At 42.9% G+C, this 9,861-nt stretch overlaps 1 protein-coding gene across 1 annotated transcript in view; it reads left to right on the top strand.

Annotated features, from left to right (window-relative positions):
- The first annotated feature begins 340 nt into the window (after positions 1-340).
- The window catches only part of LOC128839287 (tetraspanin-36-like), a 54,118-nt gene continuing 44,597 nt past the window's right edge, over positions 341-9,861 (top strand). Inside the window, exon 1 of the mRNA XM_054032155.1 lies at positions 341-549. Within this exon, the coding sequence (XP_053888130.1) occupies positions 490-549 (60 nt within the window). The 5' untranslated portion in view covers positions 341-489. The remainder of the gene's footprint in view (positions 550-9,861) is intronic.

Raw genomic sequence — 9,861 nt, 5'->3', positions numbered from 1 at the left:
GCCACGATCAGCCGGACCTGCCGCATCAGCAGGTAAATAAACTGGCCCTTACCGGGTGCTTACCCTGGCGAGCCGTGTGCCAAACGTTGCCGACCCCGGGTCTTGATCCACCTCTGCAAGTGTGGTAATGCTGGCAAGGGTTACGTTGTGGTGGCACTGCTTTTAGTGTTTATATGGTAAGCTACTTAGTTGTAGTTGCAGAGCTAGTTTAGCGAGTTTACGGTAATCTCTTTTAGACAGACAGACTACATACAGTAATAAAGAGAACACTACAGTAAGATGTTGTTTTGCTCTGTACACTAAGGAGCATGTGACCGGTCCAGCGAGTTGCAAATCATGTGATAGCTGAGCAGGCCTGGCTCAGACAAGAAGCTGAGAGGCGTGGGAGGGAAGCACACAGAAATCTGACACACACAGACTCAGCTGAATAGGCAGCAGAAGCCACAAGATCTTTCTACACAAAGCTCGACTGCCAGGCCAGCAGGAAACATGGACTGTGGCGTGATCACCTCCAAGACAGTGCTGCTGCTGCTCAGCCTCATCTTTTGGGTAATTTGATAGAAGAACCTTTAGTTTGATAACTTTCCCTGGCCGTCCTTTGGCTGCGGCCACTACTAGCTTCCTGTAACAGTCCTCTCACCCCTTTCTCTTTTCACGGGACTGATTTAACTGCAGATGTTTTCAGATATTCTGGGGCTGATCCTGCAGTTCTTACTCAGGCAAAACTCCCTACTGAAGCTGATGGGGAGATTTGTCTGAGTCCGAACTGTAGGATTGGGGTCAGTATCTGTACTTCTTTTACAGTAAAGAACTTAGTATGCTAGTTGCTCTAGAAACAACGTTAATTGTTATGAATTATTACTTCTTATTACTGCCTTGAGAGTGTTAACACTAATATGATCAACTGTCCGTTTTTACTGGGCAAATTAAGGAAAGAGGGGAGAGCAATGAGTGAGCGGCAGTACAAAGCAGATGTGCCTTAAAGAGGAACTGAAGGGGGATTTGGTATGGAAATACACATTTAACTCCATTGATCTATTTTTTTCTCACAGCAAGGAAGCAAACCTACTAATGTAATTTTGTACACATAACTGGTTTTTTTTTCAACTAAACTTTTAAAAGTAGTTGTATTAGTGAAACCAAGCGTAAGAGGCTATGTAAAGACAATGAAAAATGCTAACTAAAGGCAGGTGATTTCTGCCTCTGCCCAGAACTGGTCACCCCAGAGTAGTAAGCTAGAGATTTCATATCAGAGTTGTAGGTAATGAAGTGAAATTTTATGAAAGACAGAAAGTGAGGACACCAGAGAGTTAGGGGGGCACACATCCATCTGGTGTAAAGCAGCGTAGCTCCAGCTGAATATTCTGTGATATTAGAGGCTGGAGGTGAACTGCCAGGTGGGAAGCAGACTTTCCTCCCTGGGATGTTGACTATAGATAGGGCTTTCTCCAATTAAAGCTTGTTGCACTATGGTGAACTCCATTAGTGTTAGCTACACTCTATTTATTTCAGTGTAAGGGAGATCAGAACTGGGCACAACGTTTCTTATTCTCTTAAAATCTTCAGGTAAGTAATGAGTTTCAGTCTTTGAAAAATTATGTTTGTTGTTCATGACTTTATCTGAACTGTAGTTAACACATTTATTAATCTCTTGCTTTAAATGTTATCACAAAGTTTTTCTTTAAAATGAACTTTTGATTCATGAGAATTTGTAAAATTGTTTTTAATAGAAAACAAAACCCTGTGCTCATTTATGAAATTCAGATCAATATAACTGAGTTTTAATTCATTCTAAACTCAAAGAAAGATTTTGACTGATTAGTTTTAAAGAAGAAACATTTAAACGGTGGGGCTATTATAACATTGCATACATCATTTTATCCATGATTACTGCAGTGATATTGGTATCCATACACGCTGGCCATTTCATTTCGCTCTTCTCTGCTGGCTGGAATGAGAACTGATTTGCTGTGCCATAGACCATATAACACTAAAAGTTAATGGAGATTACTAGGAGAATTAGACCCAAAGTATACACAGTTCTCAAACTCTGGTCGATGAACTCCTTTCTGGGGGTCTGAGAGTCAAGCAATAAACAGAATGGGATGATGGAAGGGAAAGCAGGTCCACGAGAGGATTTCATTCTTATGAAATGGTGAATGGAATGAAATGGCTGGCGTGCCCCTGCAGCATACTCTACAACCTAGGAAAAGCAGACAAAAATCTTCATATGCTGCTTTGTGGTTTTGGCTGCTGCACTTCATTTCTTCTCCAGCAGTGAAACAATTCAGATGTGTTAGTGCTGGAAGCACTTTCATGTAAAAATGCAAGTTTCACTGTTCTTTCAGCATTTATTTTTGGACTCTGCTGAGCACCATAGCTGACACATAGCTGTATACATTGATTTGGGGCTTTCTTAAATTAGTTTCAATATGAAACTTAGAAGTTTGAGTGTAGCACACTTGATCATTTCATACGAATAAAATTAATTGAATGGTTATTTTCTGGAGACAGGCAGACCTGAACCAAAAGCCCACATCTGGACACACAGTTCAGATCTAGATCCAAATGTTACATCCCAGGCATATTACCAGGTGTTTTTTTTTTTTTTACTTTGTATGGAGAACATTTAGTTCCTGAACCCCAGACAAATGCATGATATTAAGAGAATCCAATTAAGTGTTTACGTTTCTGAAGTGTGTGAACATGCTCAAGTAGAAACAGTGCATTGGCAGCTTCCTTAGTCTTGCAGCTCCTAAATGGTTAATGGACACATGTAAATGAACTGCTCAGGTTGCAACATCAAAACCATTTGACTAAATGGGGTGTTGTCTGAATGAGGGAGCAATGAATCGTGCACACTGTGTTAGGGGACATGACCACGTTTTGGTTAACCAGGACTTTCAGCCAACCAGTTAAAGAAACTTATGGTTAACCAGAGTGTGGTTAAATATGCTGTACTTGTGTACAAATTCCTTGCTGAAGTGGTTTCATAGAGTAGTATGATTTAGTTATATATCTGCTAAGTGTGTGAGTAAAAAATTATGTTTACTTTTAGAACCATATAGTAGTTTGTCTTTAGTGTTTCTGAAGGTAAAAGTGCTGTTAAAAACTAAGAAGTAAAAGTATAGCTGGATTTGTTATACAGTTGGTCTAATGACTCCTCTATGGGTATATCAGTTCCAGGGGCACTTCAGCCCTCATGTTCTATAAGAATTTTCAGGCTTATAATTTTCTCATCATGTACAAAGATATTTGAATAGCCAGAGTACAGCTGCCAATGTTTGCCTTACAAACAGTACATGACATCTTTTTGAAAGTATTAGTAGGAAAATAACAGGTTGGTGGAGAGAAATGGTTCAAGTTGTATGCATGTGAGTCAAGAAGACCTTGGTGTAAAATTTGTGACAGGTAACTGCCCCTCCACCCCCTTTTCAGATCCCACATTGAAGCTACAGCTTTCAGCCATGATTCTCTGCTATTTTTAGGGATAAAACTCATGTGAGTTTGACTGTAGTAATATAATTTTAATGGCAATAAAGATTCCAGTTAGTATTTTGGGACTTCCCTGCCAAGTGGGAAAGTTTGAGTAATTCAGCAATAGACTGAAAGAAATGAACCGGATAGATCACTTCATTTGCAGAAGTGAGCTTTCCAGAAATAAACCCCTTTGTGGTGAGCTGTGCTCAGGGCTTGAAATGTGGCAAAACCAGAAGGAACTCAACTCCCCTTGTTAAAATGAAATAATCTGTTGATGAATGTACATTAGGGGAGGACAGACGAGATGGAGAATTCCCCTTGTTGAGTTCTTAACATTCATACCTTCATTGTGAGATCATCACTGGAAACCAAAGCTTGGATTTCACAGGCCAAAGTGTGTCCCCCAGAGGCATGCATGAAACTCCCATTGGCTGACTTCAAGTCATCAGCATTTCTAATGTGAAGCACTTTTCTTCCTCTTGGATTCTTCTACAGATATTTCTGCATTGTCAGCAGTGGGCAAGGCTGGCCTTACCATGAGGCAAACTGAGGCAGCCGCCTCAGGTGCCAGACTGTGGGGGGGTGCCACTCGGACCCAGAGTGCAGAAAATTGTGTCTGCTGCTGGTGCATATGTAGTCTCTCTGCTCTAGATGCACAGAGATGGTGGAGTGCTGTGCTGGAGGAAGGAGGGCACAAGAGACATAACAGGCAGGCAGGAGAAAAGGTGAGAGGGAATAACAGAAAGCAGCAGGAGCTGCAGGGAAGAGAGGAGGAGGAGCATCTTATGTACCTCTCTAGCATCCCCAGAAGCCTGGACTGATTAACACCAGCTTCTCAGGGAGCTTCCTGTTTCCTGCTGCTTCCCTGAACCCACTTGAGGAGAACAGGCAGTCAACTGAAGTAGTAGGAGCCAGTTAGGCCCTTAAGACGCTGATATCTTCCCTCACTCAGGCCCTGCTATCAGCCTGCTTATTTGTCCCCTTCAATTGAGTGTTGAGAGCAACTAAAGCTGGCACAGAACAGCAGTCGTGAGTGAAAGAAGAAAACGCCGTGCTGGGGCAACATTCAGAAAAGCAAGCAAGCAAAGGAATCTTTTCTGTCTAAGCAGGAAGGAGCTCTCCTGAGATACATAGACACAAATGTTCACGGTGAGCCTTCCAGCCCCAGTGAGGATGTGAGTGGTGAGGAGATGCCTGATCTTCCAGTTAGTCAGAGTGCAGGTGACCTGCCAGCTACTGCAGCATCCATATCTCCATCTCAAATGGATGTAACCATGCACATTCCTGAAGAAAAGTGTAGATCAGAGAAGAGTGTGGTGGAGGCGCAAGAAAAAGCTTCTGCTGAGTTTAGTTCCTTAAGTCTAGATGATCCAGGACTGTGGACCCACTTGAGCAGAAGCCTGAGGGACTTCCTTGTACTGCATGGGCGACAGCAAGTGAAAAACTTCATGTTCCCCAAAGACAATGAAAATAGAAGTTTCCATCCAACACATTACTGCCTGAAATCCCCAATGGTGACAAAGTGGAGAGGCCATGGCTTATGTACTCAAAAACCCAGAATGCTGCATACTGTTTTTGTTGCAAACTCTTTCAGTCTAATGTTCCAGCCACATTGGGTTCTACAGGAACAAAGGACTGGAAAAATCTGGCATGCCATGAGAAGGCAGCAAATCACCAGAGAGCATTCCATAGGTGGAAAGAGCTTGAGATGAGACTAAGGTTAAAGGCCACCATAGATGATCAGCATCAAGAGAAGATTGCAAAATGTTCTGAAAAGGCTCATTGCCATTGTGAGAATGCTTGCTACCCAAAACATAGCACTGCGTGGCACTTCAGATCAGCTGTATGTGCCAAACAATGAAAACTTCCTTAAAATTGTGGAGCTGATGGCTGAGTTTGATGCTGTATTCCAAGAGCATCTAAAAAGAGTCACCACCCAAGAAATGTACACACACCACTACCTTGGAAAAACAATTCAAAATTAGATCATACAGTTACTGGCAACAAAAGTCAAACAGAAGATTGTGGCAGATCTGAAGTCAGCAAGATATTACTCTGTTATTCTGGACTGCACACCTGACATCAGCCATACGGAACAAATGAGTTTAATGGTGCGTTTTGTAACAACAACAGAGTTTCACTAGTGAAAATGTCCCTGCCATGGTGACTGTCAGAGAGCATTTTCTAGAATTTATTGACATTGATGATACTACAGGAGCTGCTATGACAAATGTGCTTCTTAAAAAGCTGGAAGATACGGGAATTGCGGCAGCTGACATGAGAGGTCAGGGCTACGATAATGGTGCCAACATGAAAGGAAAGAACAGAGGAGTGCAGACACGGATCTGAGAGTTAAACCCTCGAGCTTTTTTTGTCCCATGCAGTTCTCATTCATTGAACTTGGTGGTCAGTGATGCAGCATCAGCTTCTAGTGAGGCTACTGAATTTTTTAAAGCAATTCAAAGTATCTATGTATTTTTCTCTGCATCAACTTATCGATGGCAAAATTTGAAGCAACATCTGGGAACATCCTCTCTGACACTGAAACCACTGAGTGCCACATGATGGGAAAGTCGAGTGGAGGCGATAAAGCCTCTCAAACACCAAACTGGGAAGATAGATGATGTCACAGTTGCCATTATGTAGGATAATGCTATGACAGGAACTGTTTGTGGGAGAACAGTGGCAGAGGGAAATGGAATCACCAGAAACATACATAACTTCAAATTTCTGTGTGGCTTAGTGTTGTGGCATGACATACTGTTTGAAATAAATGTTGTAAGCAAGAGACTCCAAGGTGTTGACCTTGATATATCTGGAGCAATGGAACAACTGGACAAAGCAAAGTCATACGTACAGTCTTACTGTTCAGATGAAGGATTTCAAAACGTTCTGAAGAGTGGACAGAAGTTGGCAGAGGAACTTCACACTGAAGCTATCTTCCCACCCATTCAAGAATACAAGAGTCACCGAAGAAGACATTTTGATTACGAGGCATGAGATAATCCCATAAGAGACCCCAAACAACAATTCAAAGTTGAATTCTTTAACCAGGTGCTAGATTGTGCAATATCGTCAGTTGAGGAACGTTTCATGCAGCTCAGGGAACACAGCAGTATATTTGGGATGTTGTATGATATTCCAAAACTCCTCACTATACTTGAAGAAGACCTACACCAGCAATGCAGGGCACTAGAGACAGTATTGACACATGATGACATGCGCGATATTGATGCGAGTGATTTAGGTGATGAACTGGAAGCCCTTTCAAGATACATTTCAGCAGGCTCAACTCCAAAGGTTGTTCTGGAATATATGTGCACAAGTAAGATAACCACCCTCTTTCCAAATGCTTTTGTTGCTCTGCGCATACTTCTAACATTTCCTGTAACAGTTGCCAATGGAGAACGCAGCTTCTCCAAGCTGAAGTTAATAAAAACACATCTACGCTCCACAATGACACAGGAGAGGCTGGTTGGCCTTGCAACCATCTCAATAGAGCATGAGCTGGCCCAGACTGTGGGACCTTCAGGAAGCAGTTCAGATCTTTGCAACCAAGAAGGTACGGAAACCACCACTTTGATTATTCAAACAGATAAAAATGCCGGTGTTTACTATGCAGACAAGAAAAGTTACATTTGCTGTTCAGGTGTTTGAAAGTTAAGTGTTACTTAACATTTTTGAACACGGCATTTTAAGTTGTTAGTTCTTGTCACGGAGTCCCCGGGTGATGCTCTGGAACTGCTCCCCACAAAGACAGTCAGGACTTTGGGAAGCCTCCTCTCCCTCGGAGCAGACTGTCTTCAGGGCAAGAAGCTCACGGCTTCACCTTCCTCGGTCTGACCTTGGAGCATTCAGCATCCTCTGCCCCTCCATGTGCTTCCCACAGCGAGTCCGCCTAGGCGGGGTCCTGGGGAAGCCAGAGGGTCCTGCACGCACCCCCACTTCACAGTCATACGTGACTCTTAGCCAACCAGTAAAACAGAGGTTTATTAGATGACAGGAACACGGTCTAAAACAGAGCTTGTAGGTACAGAGAATGGGACCCCTCAGCCGGGTCCATTCTGGGGCCCAGCGAGCCAGACAACCCCGTCTGCACTCACTTCCCGTCCCCAGCCAGCTCCCAACTGAAACCTCCTCCAGCCCCTCCTTTCTGGCCTTTGTCTCTTTCCCGGGCCAGGAGGTCACCTGATCTCTTTGTTTACATTTAGATATTCCCTTGCAGGGGGAAAGGGCCCTGGCCATTTGTTGCCAGGATACAGAGTGTCGGCCATTTATGCACACTGGAGACTTAAGAAATGCATAGGGGAAACTGAGGCACCCACATAGTATTCAGAGGAAACATTAAGAACAGTCCCACTTCGTCACAGTTCTCCTTTATTGGGGTAGGTTGCAGAGCAGTACCATGAGAGGAGTAGAACAGGAAGAAGGCAGAATTGAGACCTTTCAAAGTTTAGGCCCAAGCGAGGGGACATGGGGGCATCATTTGAGTTCCCCGCCTCAGGTGCCAAAATGTTGTGGGCCGGCCCTGGCAGTGGGATTGGTGTGCAGATATCAGAGAAAGGGCAGAGTTAAGCATGATGTGTGCAAATGAGACTGACACTCTTGAAATATCAATTGTTTACTGATCCAACAAGCAGTTCAGCACTTGAAAGATAGGAGATCAAGAGCCACGAAACCCGGTGTCTAGTTTTACAGTCCTGTTTTTATACAGTGCATAAAGTAGGCACCTTTGAAGTGTTAACATTTACTGATTTGCTATGCCAGGGGTAGGCAACCTATGGCACGCGTGCCAAAGGCGGCACGCGCGCTGATTTTCAGTGGCACTCACACTGCGTGGGTCCTGGCCACCAGTCCAGGGGGCTCTGCATTTTAATTTAATTTTAAATGAAGCTTCTTAAACATTTTAAAAACCTATTTACTTTACATACAACAATAGTTTAGTTATATATTATAGACTTATAGAAAGAGACCTTCTAAAAACATTAAAATGTACTACTGGCACGCGAAACCTTAAATTAGAGTGAAAAAATGAAGACTCGGCACACCACTTCTGAAAGGTTGCCGATCCCTGTGCTATGCAGTTACTGATGACTGCTGTGTGCTGTTTCCTGTTTGAAGCATAGGGAAATGCTGCAGTACTTCATTGTAAGCAGATGGAAATTATCCCTGCTTTGAAAGGAACTACACACTATACATAGCTCAAATTTACTCCTTCACTGGTGTTTGTCTTTATTGGAACTCAGATAACCACCAGAAGCATAAACTTCAGTCTAGTTTTGGCTATTCTTAGGGTTTCCTTCCAGGTTTCTAGCATGTGAGCTTACAGTGCCGCAGAGAAGCCCTCCATTCCTAGGCACAGCCTTAGAACATGACAACTTGTTTTATTTGGATAAGAGGGTGGGATAACTTGGTTAACATGATAGCTTGTTAACGATTACCATTATATGTTACTCTGAAACTTGTCATTATATGTTAGTCACTTCAGCTCCTGCAGGGGAAATGCAGAACCTTGAATTCAGGTTTTGGCAGATAGGTGAAGGAGGAACTGATTTTTCATCTTTTAGAATATGTTAATTTGTGGTAGTTTGGTCTTTACATGTATCTCTGATAATCATCTAAGAACTCCTACAGGATTTACTGAGATTTATAAACAGCATTTCAATTCACCTGTAAGCAATACCTCTCTTGCCCAAGCACTGAAAAACTGCACATCTTTCCCAGCTTGAAAATGATTGTGGGAAATAATTCACCTTACGCCTACATAACAGAGGCTGCAGGTACAATGCCTTGGTAGGAATTATTGCTTAGACGTGAACTGAAATGCTGTTTTAAAAAATGCAGTAAGCCCTGTATGAGATCGCAGATCATTATCGTAATGCCTGTCTGCATGTGACTATTACAAATAAAGAGATTACAGAACAGTTTCTCTTTTACTTACCTGCCAAAAATACAGCATTAAGTGACTCCCCTGCAGGAGATGCTGGTGTCAAAACACATACAGGTATTGCTACTGTGAAGGGGGAGTTTATTGGGAGTTGTGTGTGCTCAGCACCTCTGAAAAGCAGGTCACTTATTTAAGGGCCTAACCATAGACTGAAATGTCTTACGTTAGTAGCCAACATAATCAGGGGTGCTGGGACAATTTGTATAGTGCGGGTGCTGAGAGCTGTTGAACCAAATTGTAAACCCTGTATAGGATGGAAACGACTGCAATCCAGGGGGTGCAGCAGCACCCCCAGCACCTCTAGTTCCAACACCTGTGAACATAGTTCCAAATTTTAAAATGTTAATCTTAATTCTCTCTGCTTCAGATGCACATTTGTGAACAGAAATGATAATGTTGATCTACCTCACATGGGGTCTGGTGAGCTTCACTGT

This window comes from Malaclemys terrapin, chromosome 6, assembly GCF_027887155.1.
Source record: "Malaclemys terrapin pileata isolate rMalTer1 chromosome 6, rMalTer1.hap1, whole genome shotgun sequence".
In the NCBI taxonomy this organism is placed as follows: Eukaryota; Metazoa; Chordata; order Testudines; family Emydidae; genus Malaclemys; species Malaclemys terrapin.
Note: the sequence above shows the minus strand (reverse complement) of the source record. Positions and strands in the feature narration are given on the sequence as shown.